Below are 23,897 nucleotides of genomic sequence, written 5' to 3'. Positions count from 1 at the left end.
GGAAAGGATTTTTTGGTTTACAGTGGGGGGGGGGGGGGTTAGAGGGAGTTTGGTGTTTAAGAAGTAAATAAATAAATTGAGGCTATACATGAAGCACTATACATGAACCACTCATTCTTAGCATCTGGCCCAGGTAAGGCTCCTATTAAGTTACAACCTCAGGCAGGTGGGCAGAACCCTGTCCTGAACAGCAAAGCACAGACCATCAGGAACAGGAATGTGAAAAACTGTGACTTACTTGTATACAGGTGTATGGGACTTCCCTCTCCTTCTGTCACATTATCAGCTGTTACAGCAAATACTGTGAAGGTGTACGGTGTCCCAGGGATTAACCCAGTAATTTCTGCTCTGGTTTCACTGGATGTCACACTCTTCACAGGTGTACCATCTGTACCATTTACAACCTCTATCCTGTACGTGTATGGGCCAGAAGCGCTGTCACTCACCACCCATTTTAAGGTGACAGAAGTCACACCAATGGATTCTGCCTTGAGATCATAAACTAGGATGAGCTCTGTGAAAGGTAAGACAACAACCTGTCAGCCTGCAAGAACGGGTGCTCACAAACACGAACACAAGTAACACAGCCACACCAGCGCTTCACTGGGCAGCTAAAAGAGAACTGAAGACGAATCATTCTGAGAGGCATTCATCTCCCTTTGACACCCCAAAACATAAGCACAGGACATTACAGTGACTGAACTCCTTAGGCTTCCCTTGGGAATCCAGAGGTGGGCAGCAAAGCAACAGAGTGGAATGGAATATTTACTTAGAAGAGACCTACAACAACTACCCTCATCTAACTACCTGACCACCCCATGCCTCACCAAAAGTTTAAGGTTATTACTGAGCATATTGTCCAAATGTCTCAAATACAGAAGGGCTTGGGGCACTGACCACCTCTCTAGGAAGCCTATTGCAATGTTTGAACCCTCTGTCAGTAAAGCAATGTTTCCTAATGTCAAGCCTAAACCTCCCCTGAGGCAGCTTTGAACTATTCCCACTCATCATATCCCTGGACACCAGAGAATAGAGATCAGCCTCTCCCTCTGCATTCCCCCTCCTCAGGAAGCTGAGGAGAACAATGAAGTCACCCCTCAGCCTCCTTTTGTCCAAACTACATAAGCTCAAAGCCCTCAGCTGCTCCTTACAGGACAGGCACTCTAGCCCTTGTACCAGCTTTCCAGCCCTCCTATACAGGCATTCAAGGACCTTCACATGCTTCTTCAATTGTAGGGCCCAGAACTGCATCCAGTATGCATTCAACTCCTTCATCCATACCTTTGATAAATACGTTGAGCAGCCCTAGGATTGAGCCCTGAGGACAGCACTGGTGGCTGCTCACCAGCCAGACACAGCCCCACTCTCCGGAACCCTGGGAGTCCTGCCCTGCAGCCAGCTCCACACCCAGCACACCACGAGCCCACTCATCCCACAGCCGGACAACTTGTCCAGAAGGATGCTGTGAGGGACAGTACCAAAAAATCTTACTAAAATGCAGAAATACTACACTCACCACATTCCCTTCCCCACCAGGCGGGTGACCTTACCACAGAAAGATCAAATTAATTAAATGGGACTTTCCCTTTGTGACCCATGTCGATGGCACCTGATGACTGCATTGTTCCTAAATACCTTTTAACAGTACTCAGTACAATCTCCTCCATAATTTTTCCAGAACTGAGGTTGGTCTAGCAGGCCTGCAGGTTCCTGGGTCTTTCCTCCCACCCTCCTGGTAAATAGGAATAGCAGTGGCTGGCAGAGACCTCCCCAGGCTCCCAAGGCCTTTGGTAGCTGATGGAGAGTCCTGCTGTAACACCAGTGAGATCCTTCTGCACTCAGGGATGAATCCCAACAGGCCCCACGGACTTGTGAACATTCAGCTGATGCAGGTGGTCCCTCACAGTTCCAGTGGCCACAAGGGGAAAGCCACTGTCCCAGCTCTCATGGGCCTCCAGCTCTGGGCATCGGGCACACCAAAGTCTATCACTATGACCAAAAACTGAGGCAAAATACACATTGAATGCCTCTGCTTTTTCTTCATCCCTATTAGGCAGGTGACCATCTTCAACAAGGATCAGTCCAATGCTTTCTTTAGATCTCTCCCTTGCTATTAATGTACTTCAAAAAGCCTTCCTCGTTTTGTCAAAGAGCACTGGCCAGTTTCAACTGTAACTGAGCTCTGGCCCTTGGTGTCTTCCTCATGCATAGACAAACCACAGCTCTGTAACTCCCCTGAGAGGCCTGACCTCACTTCCAGAGCTCATAATTTCTTAATCTTCTGGAGCTCCACAAGGAGTTCCCTGTTCACCAAAGCTGGTTTTCTGCCCCAATTGCTTGACTTTTGACATAGGGAAACTGCTTGTTCCTGTGCTTCTAAAAGGTGGTTTTTAAAAACTGAACAGCACACGTGGATTCCTCAGCCCTCAAAACCAGATTCCCAGGGTAGGCTGCTAAGTAGAGCCCTGAACAGCTTAAACTTTCAAGACTCCAGGAGAGCAACTCTGCTGTCTCTTCTTATTCATTACACTGTAAATTTCAAACTTTATCATTTAATGATCACCACAGCCAAGTCAGCCACCCACCATGTCCCATGAGTCTGACTCTATTAAAAAACACCAACTCTAGAAGGGCATCCTTCCTAGTTGGCTCACTATTTGTGACAAGAAATTATCTCCCACATGAAGAGATATGGGAACAAAGATGGAGAGGAAGCAGGGTGGATTATGTTTGCCTGGATTTTCTTTTTAAAACCAAGGATGTATTTCTTCCCCACCTAAAGAAGCACACTGCTTACTAGACATTCCAGACTAGGCGACAGCAATAAGAAATCACATCTATACATACAAAAACTTTACATTTTAGCCTTCAAGCAGTTAGGAAGAGCTCTGAGCTGTCCACCATTTCCTTACTTGTATACAGGTCTGTGGACCTTCCTTTACCTTCTGTCTCATTATCAGCTGCTACAGCAGATACAGCGAATCAAGGCTATGCTTCTTCCATACATCAAGCACTCATTTTTAGCAGGTAAGGCTCCTATTATTACCTGGCCCAGGTAAGGCTCCTATTAAGTTACAACCTCAGGCAGGTGGGTAGAGCCTCATGCTGCACAGCAAAGCACAGACCATCAGGAACAGGAATGCGAAAAACTGTGACTTACTTGTATACAGGTGTATGGGACTTCCCTCTCCTTCTGTCACATGATCAGCTGCTACAGCAAATACTGTGAAGTTGTACGGTGTCCCAGGGATTAACCCCATAATTTCTGCTCTGGTTTTACTGGATGTCACACTCTTCACAGGTGTACCATCTGTACCATTTACAACCTCTATCCTGTACGTGTAGGTGTCAGAAGCGCTGTCACTCACCACCCATTTTAAGGTGACAGAAGTCACACCAATGGATTCTGCCTTGAGATCATGAACTGGGCTGGGCCCTGTGAAAGGCAAAGCAACAACTCGTTAACCTGCAGGAACAGCTGCTCACAGACAAGGAAACAAGAAACACAGCCACACCAGGGCTTCACTTCCCTCACACCACTCATGGTCCACAGTGCAGGAGCACCCCAACAACATCACCAGGCATTCCTGGAGGCTGTTGCACCAGTGGGCAGCTAAGAGACAACTGAAGACAAGCTATGGTGAGTGGCATTTACCTCCCTTTGACACTCCAGAGGAGAAACTTTGGTCATCATTGAAGCAGAGCTCCCAGGGAATCCAGAAAGGTTGGACAGGAAAGGGATGGGTATGGTTGGCAATGCAGGCGATTTTAGTTTGGTTTATTGGTTGGTTTTTGGTTTAGTTGCTGTTGGAAAGGATTTTTTGGTTTACAGTGGGGGGGGGGGGGGTGGTTAGAGGGAGTTTGGTGTTTAAGAAGTAAATAAATAAATTGAGGCTATACATGAAGCACTATACATGAACCACTCATTCTTAGCATCTGGCCCAGGTAAGGCTCCTATTAAGTTACAACCTCAGGCAGGTGGGCAGAACCCTGTCCTGAACAGCAAAGCACAGACCATCAGGAACAGGAATGTGAAAAACTGTGACTTACTTGTATACAGGTGTATGGGACTTCCCTCTCCTTCTGTCACACTATCAGCTGTTACAGCAAATACTGTGAAGTTGTACAGTGTCCCAGGGATTAACCCGGTAATTTCTACTCTGCTTTCACTGGATGTCACATTCTTCACAGGTGCACCATCTGTACCATTTATAACCTCTATCCTGTACGTGTATGGGCCAGAAGCACTGTCATCCACCATCCATTTTAAGGTGACAGAATCCACACCAATGGATTCTGCAGTGAGGTTATAAATCAGGCTGGATCCTATGAAAAGGGAAAAAAAAGCTAACTTACAAGAATATTTGCTGACAAATAAACACATACAGCACTCTCCTCCCTGCCATATCCAGTCTCTGTAAAACAGAAATCTGCCCGAGAAAATAATCAGCCACCTTTCTCTACTGCAAGGCGCATTTACAAGCTCTGCTATCTACTCCAACCCCTCAAGCTTCACTTCACCTCAAGCAGTAGAGCTCTCTAGGTGCAGCAGTGATTTCTGTGCTGCCTCAGCTGTGAGCTTCATGCAGTGTGCTGACAAAGACTGGGATACACAACACACGGTCATTTTTTTCCTTAACTTGATATTCCAAAGAGAGGAGCTCTTCTAGGTGCAAGATTCACACACCTGTCCTGTACATATGTGACACAGAATATTCTCTGCTAGGCAGAGGACTTCAGCTGTACCTCATCACCTATGCATTTCAAGTCTCTATGTCCCAGTGAGTTGAACTATTAACCTGTAATGTAAAAAGCCATAATAAGCAGGAAAGGGAGTCTGAGTCTAACATGGATAAAACTATTCCAAGGCTATGCTGCAATCACAGCATGAAACTGCACTCCTAGTCAGGCATGGAGATGCATTTCTTGGCCTCCTTCTCTACTGCAGTAAAGTAGTTGGATTCATGCCCCTGCAATGCTGAACTAGTGCAACCATGATACAGAAGTGCAAAATACCCCGAAGATTCACATCCCAGTCACAATCCAAACCACAAACATGTTACAGTGCTTAGATCACCTCTTGTCTCAGACAGTGATGCAGCCCCGACCACTCTTTCACCTGCAGAGGTTCTGTTCCCACTTGCAGAGTTTACTGATAGATCACCATTACTACTGGTTGCTGGTTCTGCAGTTGCATTTTTTGAGCTGCAATCCTCAGTGCCTGAAAGAACACAAAACTCTGTCTTTACAGTACTCCTGAACTTCCCATTTGCAGAAGTACAGTCAGTTACAGATATCATGCACAGACCCACAGTCATTTCTGTATTCCCAGTTCTACAGAAACCTCAATGCACATTTCCTGGTTTTACCTCTTAACTTCTGTGAGATTATTTGAACTATTATTTAAATTCACGTGACTGCCACATGATTTTGGCCATCCCCTGACTCCACATATGGTTTGGATGAAAGCTACTATGACCTCTCTTTTCAGTACAGTTTTGTTTGAAAGCAGTTGAAACAACTTGCAGGCACACTCCATGTGTGTGTTTTCTTCACGTATTATCAGAAATTTTGTTTAACCTGGCATAGCAATTTTGTCTCTTCCCCCTAAGCATATTCCCCTCTTCCCTTCTCATATTCCCACAATGTGTTCCCAAGTAAGTAAGGAAGAGGCATGGTTCTGTATCTAGAGCCAGAAACATTACATCAATTTTACAGGCCAAAGCATAGAAAGCGTTGATTCAGACCCTAAAATTTAAAGGCTAACTCATTTAAATCTGATGTTCAGTATTAAGGTAGAACTTATCTGCACACATTTTCAGAAATTTCTGCCACATGAAAACATGTTATTTTGGCCAGTACCACATTCTAAACTGAATTGCACTTCAGAAATTCTTTAAAAGCATCACTTTGTGTGTCTTTTGTTTTTTAGGGTTTGTATGGGTTTTCTTGCCTTTAAGCTTATTTTCCCATCTTTCTAAGCATATTACACCTGCACTTCATTTTACCAGACCTCTCTACAAACTGAAAAGCAAAGAGATTTAAATACAGATTTAGATTTTTAAATATCTTTAAATGCATTGAAGGTATTATAGTCACTAAAATAACTGAGTATATATTTTTAACTGCTTTCTAAAAATTCTTTCAAAGAAGCTTTTTCTTAATACTTTGCTGATACTGCTTAATCTTTCTTAAAACCAACTAAGACAAGGAGAGTTATATTAAAAAAAAAAAAAACCAAAAAAAAAAACCAAACAAAAAAAAACCAAACAAAAAAAAAGAAGCAAGCAACAGAATGATACTTACAAGCAATTGTACATCTGACCTGGAAAACAAAAACAAATAACAGAAATTAAAACTACTGGAAGCTCAAACAAAATAAACAGTAGTTTAATTAACATGAGGGAGGAAGAAATCTGTTTTAAGTTTCCACATTTTAAAAAGAAGTAGTTTATTTTGTTGCCAAAAAAAAAGGTTTGAATAACAGAAGTTGATTATTTTGCACATATATAAATTTATAAACCAAACCTATAAGATCTTAGTTAAAACACACTTTAGTTAGTAGCCTTAACACTGTCCCACAAAAAATGGTAGATGCCAATTACATCTTTCTTATTAGTAAGAATATTCCTTTCATTCTTTTGCTGTATAAACCTTCTTATTACTTCTCACAAAAGAGTGTTTTCTGTTTTCTGAAGCAAACACAGGGTAGTCAAAGTTCAAAACACTTGATACATGCTCTGAAATCACATTTACATGTGTACACACATCCATAACATATCAGCAGTTGCCATTTAACTGCAGCCTGAAACTCCTCTGCTGGTAATACTGACAAACACAGCAGAATTTTGCTTTGAGAATGATTTTTAGCCTTCAAACTTCATACTTTACTTTCAAATAGCCATTTCCTTTCCTGTAGGAGTGAGAATTGGCCCATAAATTGTCATATTAACATCCCTCCAGGTGGCATCACAAAATGCCGCTTAAGGGAATGAAATAAAAGCCCCAGACTGAGGTCTGCAAAAAGGATTCTTATCTAAGGCACTTGGAACTTTTGTTTTCTCTATCCCCATCCAATTTCTTAGCCATTTGTGCAATTCCATGAGTTAACTCAAAATAAGCAGCTAACTCACAAGACCCTAATGCAATGCTGGAATCCCAAATCACTCACTGCCCCAGCTGTCTTGTTGCTGGTGCCACAAGGAGCTCTGGCAGCCGTAGCTCCTTGCACCAGTCATGGGTCCAGGCAGACAGACCCTCAAAAAGCAGTCAGAAAACACCATTAAATCTTGTTCCTGTGATGGTCTCAGTGCCACAGCAAGAAGAGTTTGGGCGCTCTTCCTAGGCAAAAAAAGCACTTGTAAGCATTAAAGACCTAATGCCCGGTCTTGTCTAGCACAGCCCTTTGGACAACGTGGCGCACAACAGACATGACATGGGATGCAAATGTCCTACATACAAGTGTGAGGCTCCTCTTCAACCTGAGCTTTTGAGAGCTCAGCCAAACTGCAAGGCTATTCAGGAAGTGAGGAAATATTGGCCTGCACCCAGGTCAAGAGGACTTCATGAAGCGTCTGAGGAAGAAGAGCTCAAGAAGGAAACAGCCACTCTGAAGGCCGGAAGACACTACCGTGCAGTGTCCAGAGTAGAAGAGCTAAGCTGTGTGGAAACAGCTGCTGAATAATAAGAGGTGAGATCCCCTCCCCTCATTGCAATTCAGGGCAATCTACAAGCAAAGGCAAAAGGATGTTATGTTTATTAAGAAAAGGAACTCACAAGAAGAACAAAATCAACAAGAAATGCCACAGGACTAAGCTACAGTGATTTCTGCAGCCCTACAGACAAAGAATCAAGAGCCTGACATCATTCACAACCCGTCATGTTTTAGTTACTTTCTCCTCTGTAGAACTGCATGAAAATTAACTTTCTCATCTCCTTCTTCACAAATTATGAGTTCAGGGGCATGGCATCCTTCCTGAGCAACAGGAATGACAGGTATTATTATATGACTGCAAAGCAGGCATGCCACTAGCGAATACCCTGAACCCCTCCTTTTTACCATCCCATTTCTTCCCTGCCAGCTCAAACAAGGAACACAATTGCTGTTTTATGGGCATCTGATCTAATGGCAAATAATGACCAAGCTGCTTTAAATTTGGTTGTACTGTCACATGTGGATGGACAGCGGGCATCCTTTTATTAAGGATGCTCAAACAACCTCAAAAAGGAAAGTTACACTAAAATTCCTGTCACATGATTAAAAAACTGCACCCCATCATTCTACTTGCTCAGCACACACTGGCGATACTCCCTCAAAATACCCTTCTGACTTTCCAGAACCCTATGTGAAAAATCAAATTAAAAAAAAAAATCACATCCCACCAGCAGCAGGAAGGCCTCCTTCTGAAATCCAAAACCAAACAAAACAAATGATCCCATTCCCAAGCATCAGCCTGCCGGACTCAGTCATTCCGTGTTGTACTTTCCAACATCAGCCACGAACCAAACTGTTCTCAAACCTGATGTTATTACTTAGAATTTACATAAAGCATTTGTTTATGATTTCAGAGGATATTTGCACTGAACACCTGATTCTCCTTGTGTTTGCATTTAATACATCATGAGCCCTGCCATCTCTGCTTTTCTTTTCCAATGACACAAATCTCTATTATTCATTTATACAGTTGGGTAATTTTTTTAACTTATGTGGAACTTTGGGAAGGGGTGGAACATCCTTAACCAAGAAAAGAAAGCAAAATGCCAAATACTGATAATTTCAATTGAAAAACAGGAAGGAAATGTATACACAAACCCATCACTGTCATCAGCTAAGGCAAAGGAATTTTTTCGCACAGCCACATGTCACACAGCCATGCTTGGCCTAATCAAAGGCTGTAGGTTCCAGAGGAGCTGAGGAATTAATTTGAACTTGCACAAGGCCTGTCCTGTGCTCTCTATGTGAGCAGTTTACAACTGACCAGGAGCTGGTGGTGTGTGATAGAACCCGAATTCAGCTCCATCCTCCTCAGGCCTACACTGGGTTGCCTAACTGAGGAATCAGTACTAGCCTCACAAGTAATCTTATCCAGGAATTAAGACATGGTACAGGAAAACTTATTTAAAAATAGTGGATGACTGAGAAGACCAAATCCCACTGATATTTGATAACTCAGAGTAAGATATTTTCAGGAGTGGGATTTAAAACACGCCAGCTCTACACGTGCACTGGGAGAGCCACAGGGAAGACAGCAGTGCAGGACTTCAGCTCAGCATGGCTCTGCTGCCAAACTGTGCCCTCTAATGAAGTTGGGGTTCCTGCTCTGGGGAAGACCCTTGTGGACAGCAGCCAACCTACCTGCTCCAGTTTTCAAAACAAACAGCATGGTTTGGTTCACGTAAATATAAGGTCAAAGGCTGCCTAAACAGTCAAAGCGAGCAAACCAAAAAAATCTTAGCCAAAAAAACCCTTAGCCACAAATCCTTTCCAAGAACACCACTTGAGGTTGCTGCTTACTGTTTCTGGTGTGATTGTGCGCCTTCATTGTGTGCCTTGTGACTCAGATGCAAGAAGCCAGGGAGTTAATCGCACCCCTCTCAAAGCTGATCTTCCAAGTGTGTACCTTTGGATCTTATAGTCTCCACCCACCCATCCTCCCAGGTTTGGAGTTCCATGAAAATACCACCAAGCAATCACAGTGGCCTCCAAACTGCTTCTCAACAGCATTTGACCAAAGCAGCAGCATAATTAAGATCACTGCCCCATTAGACAGTACTCCTGATCTCACACCATTTTTTCCCCCTCTATGTCCAGCTGTGGTTAGTTGTCCCACATGAATGACTGTGGGCTTTGGGACAAGCCACCACACAGCACCATTATGATGGCTTTAGGACTCCAGGCTTGGCTTTGCTGATGCTGTCAACCACCACCACCACCTCCCAGCCAACAAACATTAACCAGCAAAGACACAGTAACTTGGCCACTTACAAACCCCTCTCTCACCTCTGATATCTCCTACTTAGCATGGATTTATTCAGGAAGTATTCCCACAGAAAGCTTTCACTCAAGGTCACACAAAGTAAGTGAAAATCAAACTCAGGAAGCCCCACAGTAACGGAAATGGACTGCCCAACTATTGCATCCACAGACTGATCCAGCTTTCCAATACTTGTTTTGCTAGGATTTTTAAAGCATGGCCTGCTATTTCACCTGGGAACATCTTTCCACTTGCCTGGAAGTGCAAAGTCTAAATCAGCAGGGAGTGACACCTTTCTGCTGGAGACTGTTATCCTGCAGGAAGACAAGGTGGGTTTTGGAAAGATGAAATGTTTCTGTCTCTTGAAACCCATCACAGAGCTGTTCCATCTCATTCATTTCCATATTATTTCCAAATTAATAAAGTTTTTAAGCTTACAGCACTGGGCAAGAAAATTGAGTTCACCTGAATTGGGGCACAGAACTATGTGCTCAAACCTGTATGAACCTAGTTCAAGTAACATGCCTTATCTGGACAATGTGTGGGTTCTGGGGTGGAAAAAATATCATACTGGAAAATTAGTCAAAATATACTTGGGTAACATAATAGGCCTATTTTCCATTTTTTTTTAAGAAAATGACATAAATCTTCAACTGCAAAGCATATCCCTGCATTTAAGCAGAAAACTTCAAGTGCAAATCACGGGACTATTAGAAAACACAGCATCATCAAGGCTGGAAGAGACCTTCAAGATCATCCAGTACAACTGTCAACACAGCACCACCACAATCACCCCCCTGAACCATACACCCAAATGCCACATCCAAACACCTCTTGCACACTTCCAGACAGCCTTTAATTTACACAAAGGATATGCCAAGCCAAGAAAAATAGGTGTTTTCCCCTGTGCTCACTGTCCTACAAGGAAAAAGGCAATGTGGATAAAGCCTGTGTGCTGAAGGAGTGCAAACATAACAGTTCAGTTACCAATTCCAGTGGCATTTGTGGATATTAGGCCTCCTGTATCAGGTCCTTACTACTTGAAGGAGGAAATAATCAGCAGGAGACTAAGTCAGAAGATAACATTTAATTATGTTACATAGTTTCATTGAAGAGTGATTACTTTCTGAATTCAGTGCTAGAGTTTGAGGTTGGTTATAATTTTTTCCCCCTTTCTAGTGTATATTTACTCTCCTAAACTCACTTTATCTGCAGTCCACAACAGTTCTGTGTTTTTGTTATTTTTCATTCAAATTAACTCCAGATTATCTCAATAATATGATGCATTTATTTCCAATGAAAAATGGAAAATATGCTGTGGCAAGGATCAATTCCACCTGTTTTCCTTCTGAGTACCTATTTATGCAGGTACTCACAGCCCATACACAACACACCACTTCACAGAATGTTTGTTGTGAGTGGGTTTATGCTAGATTAAAAAAACTCTAATTTAAAAAACAGCACTAAGTTTTTGTAGGATGTTTGGAGTCTTCTTTTAACCCTAAATGGGTAGCTCTGCCAATGAGCCTGCACAGGACCAGATGGAGATACAGAAGAAGAAAGAAGACTCGGAAGAAAGAAATGTGAGCTGGTGTTTGTTATGAACTGGGTGGGGCTGGACCCTCCTGGGCCACCCTGCTGTATTTGGGAGCTGTGCAGAACCCTGAAACAGCCACACACAACTGTGCACAGGCTATTTTCAGCTGTTATGCAGTTATGTGAAAGAGGAAAGACTATTTCCACTTTGCATGTATTTATATTTTGCCCCTGACATTTCTAAATTCTGACTTCCCTGAAGCAAGCATTTCTGCAAAGAGAGGCCAAATACAAATTTTTTTTTTCTACTGGTTTTTATGAAAACATAAGAGGACATTCTAGTTTGTGCAGCACCTCCAATGAACTGAAAGTGCTGCGGAAGACAAAGCCTTGTAAGAAAACAAAGATGAGACACCAAAAAGATATTTGTAATGACACATACCAGAGCAAGCTCTTTTTTCCTTGATTCTTCTGCAAATTTTGCCTGTATCTGCTTTTCAGATGGCTAGCCTAGGAGCAAGGAGTTTTCTGGGCAACATATCCAAAATAAAGAGAAAAATACAGACACCAAAACCCAAACATGACTGCATTGCAACTGACAGCTCTCTCACCACAGACCCTAGAGAACACCATTAGATTTAATTCCAGTGACTTCCAGTTTAAAACGTTAGTTTAAAATGTTTCCATGCAGGCCAGTAGCAGTTCTGTTTCACCCAGACCTCCAGGGCCTGATTAATTGCAGCCATTAAGTGCTGCAGACCACCTCATAGTTTAGTAGGCTCATTCCTCCAACTGAGGAAACCACAAAACTTCAGCCAAAAGACAGGCTGAAAAGTTTCAACAAGCTTAAATAATTCACATAACCCAGTAAGTTATACATGCAATCCAGAGACCATCCTGCTGAAGGAGGTTATACAGAGAACAGGGTGCTTATTTGACAATGGCAAGGAATAATACTTGAAACAACTACTTACTAAACCCCAAACTGTTATCCTACTCATGTTCCATGCTGGTTTCACCTGAGGCAGAGTTAACTTCCTCCACAGTGGCTGGTGTGGGACTGTTTTGGATGGGGTACTCGGTTGCAAGCTGGGGTTAAACCATGACACTTAACAAATATGGGTGGAACTGGAGATGGAAATGCAAGAGCAGTGCTTGAATTGGAAAAAAAACCAAACCTCTTCTTCTAAAGAGGAACTTCCAGCTAACACTGCCAGTAATTTCATTTTTTAAACTGAGGAAGCATCAGCCTTTATTTTATGTGAACAAGCCACATTCCTGCGAACTGCTCAAGAGCACTATTTTTTCACTCTGACTCATTACTCAGGCACACCCTGGAAGAAGCAGGATACAATGAAAAAATGGAGAAAGGAAAAAAAAAAAAATACCCTGGTGGCAATGAGACAACGCTCAGTGTCGCCAAGTCAGCAGGGCTGGCCACCCAGGCACCATGGAAAACTCACACCAGAGCCAGCAGCTGCCTGGCCTTTGCAGCACAGTCACAAAAAGGAGCAGCATTTTTCTGACAGAGCCCTAGTTCAGATCTGCTGAGCTGAGTGCAGTCAGGACTCTCAAGTTTCTCTTATCACAATGATATTTCACTATGCTGTGCCAGACACTTTGGACTCTGCACAGTCTTTGCACGGGGAAGTGTTAAAAAATACTTTACAAGGAGAATAACACTGAGCTGGATTTGGTTTGAGAGGTTTTCCAAGTAAAACTAGTTGCAAAGGGATTTTAAAACTTACACTACAGCTCAAAGACAACATCAAGATTATTTATACTGAAAAAAAGGACCAAATTTTTCATCTATGACACCCTGTCTGGTGGCAGGAGAACCATGGCCCGTGAAAGCCTTTCAGCTCACTCACACAGAGCTCAAAACTGTCTTGTTTACACAGAAAATCCTTTTGGGGGGGCAGCATTGATGCTGGTACATGAATGTTTTGCTCTTTCCTGCCTTAATTCTATACTTTTTAAAATACAGTCTATCTTTCTGTCCTTATCAAGGTCCGGAAAACTTCCTAATCTAAAAATCTGTGAGTTGTGCAGCTGGGAGAAACCAGCCTGTGACCACTGCCCAACACAGACTTCTCTCAACCTTCATCTCCTCCTTCACGCTCTGTTGCCGTTTATTACCACTCATTTGTGCTCCTTCAGTACATTCAGTTCTAACTCCGTGTGAAATGCTCCACTAGAACCCAAATAAATTTTCTGTATGGCACTGCCCGTGCCCTGTAGCCGGGTAAATCTGTCCGAAGGGAGGGAGGGAGGAAAGCAACCCTCCCTCCCCATTTCCGAACAGCAGCTTTGGAGCAGTCATACAGGTTGACACCACTAGAGGCCCCAGTAAAACCATCTAACTTCAGCGCAAGTGACTAACAGCAGGGAAATACGCTGCATTCCCATTAAAGTTGACTTTCTGGAAAGCACGAGGCTAAGGATGACCACGTTAAGAGTGTAAAATAGGGATGCAGATGTCAGCACTGCCTTGTGCTGATTGTCGGAGATAATGACACCAGGCCGAGCTGGCTTGGGCAGGCTCAGTGCATCTTCTAACATCATAAACCTGTCACAAGGAAAGTAATTTCATGCAATAAATTACTGGCTGCACCTTAGACTTTCTTCACAGTGCTTATTTACAAGACATCACATCTTCACATGCACTGGTTTACAGTGAATCTACATTTTTTGATGGGATCTAAAAGCAAAGTAGCTTGACTTCCTCAAAACAAATGTAAATTGCCTTAGAGTAAAAAACATGATGTGGAACCTTTTCCAGCTCCAAAATAAGCCAGAGATCTGGCTCATCTACAGGGATCAGATTATCACTAACACAAACAATTTGATTAAACAATGTTTTCCCATATGTTGTTTTCATATGCAGCACTATGGGGCTGCAGGAATACTCTTGGGGTTTGCCTGCTATCATCAGTCCATTTAATCCTTTAATGAATTTAAACTGTAGCAAAAGACAAATGGACTGCAAGCGTTCAAAACATGTAGTAGTACTCCTGGGAGTGAACAAAAGATCTCATTGTACAGCTCCACTAAGTTCATCTGGGGCTCTGGTAGAGTCTCTCTTTTCCTCCTCTTTGAACAGAAGCTGAATAGAAGCAGGAATGAGAATTGGCTCTGCCATTACCCCATTGCCAGACTCGTTTCTGTGAATACATTGAGGCTGCATGAGAAGTTATTCACTGACAACAACATGGGCTCTCTCTCATTCACCAGTCAATAGACACATCTCTCAAAGGTCAACTTCATGGCCATCTGGGAGGACTGGCTGTGGTGGAAAAAGGCTGGATGGTGCAGGGTCAGAACCAGAGATCAGACCGACACTGCAGCCTGAACAGCTGCAAACTTTTTATTCCAGAAAAATAATACCCATGACTTCTCTCTCCTTCCAAGACACATGAAGGAGCTCCTACTGATCTGTGTATTTGGCATAGCTCTGATACAGATCGAACAGCCAGTAGCTCATTTCAAACTCTTATTTCAGAGCAAGATGTTTATGTTCTTTATTACCAGTCTGGAAACATGCTTATTTCAAATACACTGCACATTATATCGCTGTGCAGTGTTCGCTTAGCCTTGTGTATCCCTTGCAGAAAGAAACCAAACCAAACTAAGAAAGCTTTCAAAGCTAAGAGTTAATTTTCCCAACATGTTGCTCATCCTTTGCTTAGAGCAACAGTACACCACTGATGTGGCTTCCCATAGCTTCTGCTGTCTCCATACACTTAGAGATTTTCTTCTACCTACACTACAACCCAGAATATAAAAGCATATATCTTTCTATTGCACGGTCTTTGCAGACAAATCCAAAGTTTTTGTAAAAGATTGCTAAAAAAAAATTTAAATCGCAATTAAGTGAAAGACAAAAAAGACAAAAGACAAAGTTCATTAAATTTACTCCAGCTTGTTTTACCACTAAATGAAGATCCACTACCATTGAGTTTAATGATGAAGCACAACTTTTACAATCAGAAATTCCCCCTCCATTTGAGGATGGTTCTCGCAAATTTTAAACACACAAGATTTTTTTTAGAAAAAATCTCCATACAAGTTCTGCTTCTGATGACACACCCATGTATATTTCATACAGGCAACCTCTCATTTCACAGACTTCCTTGAGAAAATACATTAAATGCACTTTGAAATTTTATTAAAAGTATGAGCGCACTATTAAGAATAATGGTGTCACACAATAATATCTGACAGTGTTGCCCTAATAGAAAAGCAGAAAGGGGCAGCAACAAGTGCAGTACCATCCTCTAAGCATTCTGGCAGATTCTCCCTTTGGCAAAGTCAAAGTAGTAGCAACTATTTCCTCAACCACAGCCAAGAAAAAAAAGGTAGATATTAAAAAGTACTAATACTGGTCAGGCACTGACTCTGCAGAAGACATTGGAGGTAGGGGAGGGCTTCATCAGTACTTCTCTTTTTCCTACCTATGCTATTAACCCCTTTAGTCTAATTATTTTCTCAAGCATGTTAGGTACACTTAGAAATTCAAATGGAGCTATGTTCCTGAGGTATCCTCAATGTCTCTCTTAATATGTCTATATGAAATGGCAGAGTGAAAGATGAGCAGCAGGTACTATAATCAATCACAACACCTCATCCTTCCTCTTTAGTTTTGCTGCTCTTTAACAACACATTAACACTTCCCTCAATTCATTATTCTTTGACTCAAACTGAAAGTCACAAAAGTAGATTTGATTTCTCCCAGATTATATGTTCAGAGTCTTTGAAACAGATGTGTTCTCTTTAGCTCCTCAGCCCTCAACAGACCACAAACATCGAAAGAGAAAAAATATCACTGCTTTTCTAAAAGGTTACTAAACTGAGCTAAACTACACAAACAGTTTCCTTGCACCACTGCAAAATGCCTGGAAAACTCTGAAGGATAAGAACTTCATGATTTCCAGACAGACACATTTCTTTCTGGCCTGGTGTTTGGTGTTTAATTTTTTATAATTTATGCAATAACTAAGGCATAACAGCTCTATCATATTCAGGGAGGAAACAAGGACATATCCAAAGCCGGAGAGCTAGAGCACACTCACTGCTATTATTTATTTGAAAAAAAAACCAAACATAACAGAAAACTTAAAAAACCCCAACCAAATGAAAAACAACCAACAACAAACCAATGCCTCCTCCTCAAAAAAACACCCCAAATCAAACAAACAAAAAATCCACAAACCAGTAAGGCTGTGCAAATGCTCAAGTATTCTATTAAAATGCACCTAGTTCACAAACAGAACTTTGAATTATCTGCTAGAAATATGCTTCTCAAGTTTCTCATCTGTGTGTTTAAGGCTGACAATACCAAGCTCTGAAGAGAAAACCCACATAAATGTGTCTGTGTTTGGAGCAAGAGCTTTGGGGAAGGTTAGATGGGAAACCCTTCAGTTCACTGTGGTGCATTTTCATGATGCACACGTGGGGCAAAGCTTCCTCTTCACACCCAAATACTAAAGCCACATTAAACCAGCTGTAAGACAAAGATGAAACTAAGTCCTTCATGCCTTGCATCCTGTTTTATGTGCATGCCACAGAAGGCTAAGTCATTTACTGTCTCTGCTCATCTAATAGCAGAGTTCCCTCAGATTAGGGGGATAACATACATATTTGTAACTATACACTGCTGCTGCTTGCCAACAGCAACAATTGTAAAGCAGCAATATAAAAAACAAACCTTAATTGCTCTGCACCACACTGCTGGTGGGATTTTGGTATATCTGTAATCTTAGCACAATAAAAAAATTACACATGAACTCAGGGTGCTGAGTTCCAAAGCCTCATATCAGATGACACAAATGACCTTTGTTACCCATGTGCAGGTAAGGGAGAAAGATAAGAGTGAAGAGGAAGTTAATTGCATTCCAGCTGCTGAAACCTTGTTATCTTGGTATCTTTTAATTGATGTGGTTTTGCTTCCACATCACCTTCCCTAAACTGCTCTTCTAGTGGCCTCAGGCTCTTTGCTCCCCACCTCCCAACAAGGGTTAAATGGAGAGTGATTCACAAGGTGGATTCCTCTGCACCTCTCCTGTCTCTAACAGAGATATCCAAAATGTCACCGTTATATAATGCTGCCAGAAACGTGACTACCTGAAGAACAGGTTTGAATATAGAATGTAAAACATTTATAAGAATGATTACATACCAGAACAAAGCAGTGCATCCTTCACAGGCCACAGCAGCCTCTCCCATCTCTAGGAGAAACTGCTTGCTTTATTCCTCCTTACATTTCAACTGCACAAAACAAACTAACAAGGAAAAGCACTTTGGAACAATTGGCCTTATTGGTGACAGCTGACAGTGGAGTTTGATCCACACCCCAACAGGGTTTAATCTCTGGCCTGCCTGGCAGCACCTCCACCCTGTGTTTCAGCAGCAGTGAGGAGGAATCCTGCAGACACTACCAGGAAGAGTTTCATCAAGAGGGAAGACTCAGCTAAGACGACACATACAAATGAGACTGAGGGCACGCCAAGCCAAGTCAGACTAAAGACCACTGTTCACTGCACCCAGACTGCCCCTGCAAAGCTGAAACACTTTTCAAAGGACTGAGGAACACATTAGCTTGAATACACTAGCACACACAAAGCCCCAGTTTAGAAAGATGCCTGATCCACCACCTGACTCCAGCTATGAAAATGAAAATATACCCACAGACTTTTCTTCTGTCATGCACTGGGACACATGAAGCTCCAGATGCCAAAAGGCAAGAAGGCAGATGGCTAGACAACCCCTAAGGGCTGAACATCTCTATTAAGACATTTTCTCCTTTTCTTTACTAGCAATATATCCAGTCTGCATGACCCAGAGCCTTTTAAAATCCACTGTTACAGCCCCTTCTCCCGTGCCATACAGTGGTTTTTACATCTGTGCTGCCTCTAACAGCAACTGCACATTGTGAAGTCTGTGTTCAGAGCCCACTTTAAATGCAGACTAAGTTTTAGAGCCCAGTCACTGTTCTGCCTCCCAAAGACACTTACCAAAGCACATTCCTTACAAGTAAGCCAAACAAACAGAAAAGAGTTTAGATAACTAAGGGGATTCCTTCTTCTTTGAAAATAGAGGCGTGACCAGCAAGTGTGAGCTCCTGCAGTGTCACCCAGGGGGTTCAGTGCAGGCAAAGAGATGAACTCTGATCATACAGGACATTGTTGCATGTAAGAGGGAAGACACAGAATCACTATGTCTCAAGATCATGGGTTAAAAAACAAAGCAAAACAACACTGTGAACAAAAAGACCAAAAAAAATCCTCAACCAACTAGAATGACTTACCAGGGAAAGCTCTAAAATCAGGGATATGTTTCTAGAAACATTTCAAGATTAAAGCCTTCTTTAGAAGCAAAAAGGTAGAGTTTGTAGCTGCCAAAGGGAAAAAAAATTTGCACTGAATTGCACTTCAAACAAGCATGTTTCATTATTGACTCCAAGAACATGAAGTTACCTACTTTCATTCATTCAAACACTACTACTCTGGTGCCAGGAATGCAGCATCAGCAGAGACAACCCAAGCACTGAAAAAACCAAAAAAATTACCTTTTTACTGACAGAGGTCAGCCCAGGGGTAATCCTGCACTGAAAGGAGCAAGTACTACAATAAGAGACAATAATTAAACAGGAAATTCTCTGGTAACATCTGTGAATTTTTTGATCCAACATCTACCACTGGATATTTCCTAGCCAATTTCCCCTAAAATTATGTTATTCGATATAACTTATCAGAATTTAACCTTCTTATTTAAATGAAAGAAAACAAATTGCAGTTATGGTATTTTTAACTCAAAGCATTCATATTGCACGTTAACCAAAACAGTCTCATCTGAATTACATCCTGTATACCTGACATTTGAACTGCCCACACTGGAGACTGGGGAGTGAGAAAAAGAAAGAAGGGGATAGAACATCATTCTTTCTACTCTTTATCCTAATTTAACTAGAATTGCATCCTGAAAGATACTTCCAGTTTTTCTAATGACCCTCTTATCCCATTTCTACATATACTGTATGAAGATTCCCCCATTCCCAAATATTACTACAGTAACATTTTAAGCTCTTACACTGTTCTTTCACATACCCCTCCAGTATCACAGGAACACTTCATGTATCTATAAATTCTTATCCCCTATAATATGCAACCTCTGAAATTTTTAATTAATTTCATTAGTATAAATTTTATTGCAATTCCATCAAGAGAGCACAGGGTGTATTTATAGCAGCTATCAGAAAAGCTGGGTGTAAATGGTGGCTCAGTCACCCCAGAAACAGTATCTGCATAGCTACACAACCCAAAATAGAGCCAAACCATCATCTTCCAACAGAGCTGATCTTCTGCAGAAAAAAAACCCTTTCCAGTAAAGCACCAGAGCTTCCTCCTTTACTTCAAACACTAATCAGACACCCAAGACACAGAACAGCTTGGAATAAGAAGTTTAAAATGCGCAATAGTTTCCTCTCTTGTTATAGAGAGTTTGTTGCCATGTAGATACCTTGCCCGTGTTACCATATGAGCCAGTTCCTTCTACTGCAGTACCAGAGCTCTCTTTTTAAATTTATAGGTTTATAAAAAACCCTAAAAGAAACCCAAGTAAAAGAAAAGCCTTCTTCCCCTGACTGCAGGAGTGAGGTTTGCTTATCAGCTGAACTGGATCCATACTGCTCACAACAGCCCAAAGACTATATAACAATAAAGAAACAGGCCTAGCAAATTTCAATATTGCTGCTTCTGGATGGAAAGGTTTGGTTTTTTTCTCCTTGTTCAATCATTTATTCATTAAGAAACAGAGTTTCAGGGAAGACTAAACTATTCATGAATATGGGCTGAATTTACAGAAGGGTTCACTCGAGGACAACCCCCTGCGACTCACACTGAAACCGAGGCGGGAGATGGGAGAGGAACTGTTTCCATTCCGACAAAAACCTTCAGATGCTGAGCACGGGCAACAAGAGCCAAGGCAACAAAGGGCCACAACCAGCCACAGTATGGTGACCATGGTTCCCAACAGCCCCACGGCCACAGCACTCGGCTGGCACACAGCAGATCCACGCTGAAAGCTCCTCGCTGCCTGGCCACAGAGGGAAGGGCAAATGGAAATGGGAACGGGGCTCCCGCTCCAAGAGCCGCCAGCCCGGCTCAGAGCTGCCCTCACCCCGTGCCCAGTTGTCCTTAATTACCGCCAAGCTTGGAACACATTCCTGCCAGGACAGACCCGAGGTCAGGCCCTAATGAAGAAAAAAAAGCTTCAACAAAACACATACAGGGATGTGCCACTGGGAAAAACATGGGCTGCCCCTTCCCCCCCAGCTGTCTTTCCATCAACTCCTTCCCCTGGGGCTCTTGAGTTTAAACACAAACCACAGAGGCAAAAAAGAAGCCCAAGGTAAACCACTCTGACATGAGGTCACACCAAACAGTCAAATTACCCTAAACTACCCAAATTGTGGGTTTGTCTTGCTGTAAGACTTCCCCCTGTTCCCAGCCTCCACTCCCATACCCACTATCTAGTGGAATTAAAACAATTTTTCCCCTTGAAAATGTTTTTTTTGGGGAGAGAAAGTTATTTCCCCATATCTATGCCACCAAATGCAAAAATAAAGATGTAGATTTTTTGGTATCTTTTCAGAAAGCAATTTTTTTCTTTCCAGAAAATCTAGCCACTGCAGAACTGTGCGCACTTCAGCGAGGGTGAGTCTGGGACACATTCACATTTTATTAGCACCTAGAAGCCAACAGCTCTGGGAGCAGAAAATCCTGTAAAAACAATAAATAAACATTCAAAAGAAACGAGGGGGAAAGGCATTTGTTTGCACACCAGGGTGGGGCAGCAGCAGAGGACTAAAGACATAAACTATTCTTTTTCCTTTCTGTTTAGCTTTCTGCATAATCCCTCTAAATAGCAGTAATTTGGGGAACAGCATCAAATTCCTCTCTCAGAGGCCACTCTGTACATACCCCTTATTCAAATGTAGTTAGAGCACAAAGGGAAGAATGATATTCATTGCTGTCTGCTGCTCAGGGTGGGACTAAATCTACTCAACAAGCCCGTATGGAGACACCTAAAACACATCTACCAAAATTAAAAGCCTGGGGAAGGAGGGATCTGAAACAATCCCAACTTTGTTGACAGGCAAAAATAGTAGGAAGTTAGACCCAAAAGTCATTTAATTATAAGTAGGACAACAGTATGAAGTGGCAGCAGTGAAATCATAATGCCACTCTCTGACTCACATCATGTATGCACAGCAAGGCAAGATTCTCCTGCCTGGGTTATTTTGGGAATCTGTGCTCTCCCATATGCTGTAATTGCAGCATTCCAGTCTTCTGAGTTAGGCCCAAATAGCTCCTTTTATTATGGCACCTTTACTGAAGAAAAAAAAACCTGTATTGCAGGCACAGTTTCTTACCTAGAAAGCGGCCACTCATACACAAAACTGCTCTTTCAGTACCCACGCAGCTTTCATGAGGCATTATACCCAATTAAGTCCCAGCAGGGCTGTCCCTTAGTGATTACTCAAGAGACTGGATGCTTCCAGCTCTATGGCTTTGGACACAACTTGCTGTCAGCTGGAAGTGCTGCCCCATTTATTCATCTTGCATCTTCATGATCCATCTGCAAATTTAGCTCTACCCTACCTGATGACAATAAATAAGTAAAAGGTAAACAATTAAATATAAAAGAGAGGCTAGCTGCTGAGGTTAAACCGAGTTTTGCATTTCTCTCATTGAGCAGCTTCTGTGAACTGCTTTCCCCACCTGCTGCTCTGACACGTGGCCAAGCTGGCAGGACCCTCTTCCCAGTCCTGAGTGGGAGCAGCAGCAGCCACTTGGCACAGGAGATCAGGCAGAGGAAAGCCTCCACCCTGCGGCACAGCTTTTTCAATCACCACTCAGCCTCAAGACTTCTAAAAACAAGATCAAGACAATGAAAGATCTCAGTGATATGATTGCAGCCAAAATTGCTTTTTTTTTTTTTTATTTTTTTTTTTTTATGTGCACACAAATGAATCAAAAGTTCCTGTCCGATAATGTCTTCCAGCACACAACTCCCAGCCAGTGGCACATGCCAGGCTGGGGTGGAGAGCTCCAGGCATTCATGGCTCTAACTGGAAGAACACCCAGTGCCTGGCAGTATCAAGAGTTTTATTTCCTAATTTCCATTCTCAAAACAATTGGTGCAGAAAGAAGTGTGTGTGGAGAAATATTTTATATCTATATATTTGTTATTTATGTTAAAAATGTTTGTATGGTTTAATAAAAAGAAAAATCGGTATTTGAGATATCTTTTCTGTTATTGATTCTGGACTAATGTTATGACATGCAGCAAACCTCTGTTTTTTTGCAGAATCTGTTGCTTCTCCTTATGCCAGAGAGTTGTTTTAACATAATAGGGGAAGAAAGAAATAACTTTTAGCATTTTCCCACAGTTCTAACCCCCACCAGCAAGAACAAGGCTTTAAATATATAAATAGCCTGGCAAGTGCATAGTATAAACCACACACCATCTCAGGGCCACTGTCTTAAAGAAAACTATTAATATTCAAAATGGGATGTGGAGAAGGTGATAAGGGTTGCACTCGACATATTTCTGTATCTACTTTTGAAGAACACCGAGTACCTCACACAAAAATGTTGTACCAGGTGCTCTCCACCCGCCCCCATTTTATTTTCCATGGGCAGCTCTCCCAGCCACATTGGTATTTGGCTTCTCCTGAAACCATGACAGCTTTTAATTGAGAACCGTGGCTAAGAGAACATATGCTCTGGGGTTTGCAGGGGACAGGAGTTCCCCCGAAAGCCATTACACAGAGTTTCAGGATGTTAAGGCAGGAAGATGCAGATGGGTTCACCCCAGCACAAGAGGGACATGGCTGCCCCAGCTTTCACCTTGCTTGAGGTTTCCAGAGCAATTGCACCAGCAGGAGCTGCAGTGTTCCCTCATGCAATTGGACATTTGACACCCAGAAGGTCCCATATTGCCAAATACGAAAGAATACAAATTTCCAGACAGTACACACTATTTCTGTGGAGCACATTTTCATTATGGGTATAGGAAGTTGCCGAGAAGTAAGATCTCAGGAAGCTGAGAAGAGGAACCAGATCTTTGAGGGACTAACAAGAACCAGAAGAGTTGCAATAGGATTGCTAAAACAGAAAAAACAGATCCCTTACGGGCAGGATTAAACCTTGTGCTTTAGTTATAAAGCCAATCCTATGTTCAGGGGAGGTGGAGAACTAACATGGAATCTCTCTCCATAGCTGAATTTGAAGTTCCTTTTTCTGCCAGAGCTGGAGGCATCTACCTTTCCCAGGCACCTTCCCCTCTTGCTGCACAGTTCAAGTGAGGGGTGAACACAGCCTC

The 23,897-nt window shown here is 42.3% G+C and overlaps 2 protein-coding genes across 2 annotated transcripts in view; both read right to left on the bottom strand.

The window, feature by feature from the left end:
• PTPRJ (protein tyrosine phosphatase receptor type J) overlaps positions 1-23,897 on the bottom strand; it is a 65,119-nt gene that overhangs the window by 21,010 nt on the left and 20,212 nt on the right. The window contains exons 3-7 of the mRNA XM_038138063.1: positions 6,307-6,325; positions 5,078-5,221; positions 4,051-4,326; positions 3,161-3,436; positions 239-514 (exon numbers count right to left, since the gene is read on the bottom strand). Of these exons, the coding sequence (XP_037993991.1) occupies positions 239-514; positions 3,161-3,436; positions 4,051-4,326; positions 5,078-5,221; positions 6,307-6,325 (991 nt within the window). The remainder of the gene's footprint in view (positions 1-238; positions 515-3,160; positions 3,437-4,050; positions 4,327-5,077; positions 5,222-6,306; positions 6,326-23,897) is intronic.
• Positions 12,718-23,897, bottom strand: part of LOC119701303 (translation initiation factor IF-2-like) — a 41,512-nt gene continuing 30,332 nt past the window's right edge. The window contains exon 2 of the mRNA XM_038137827.1: positions 12,718-22,440. The gene's annotated coding sequence lies outside the window, so the exon portion shown is untranslated. The remainder of the gene's footprint in view (positions 22,441-23,897) is intronic.

The sequence above is a fragment of the Motacilla alba genome, chromosome 5, assembly GCF_015832195.1.
Source record: "Motacilla alba alba isolate MOTALB_02 chromosome 5, Motacilla_alba_V1.0_pri, whole genome shotgun sequence".
NCBI classification, from domain to species: domain Eukaryota; kingdom Metazoa; phylum Chordata; class Aves; order Passeriformes; family Motacillidae; genus Motacilla; species Motacilla alba.
This window is presented reverse-complemented; position numbering and strand designations above follow the sequence as displayed.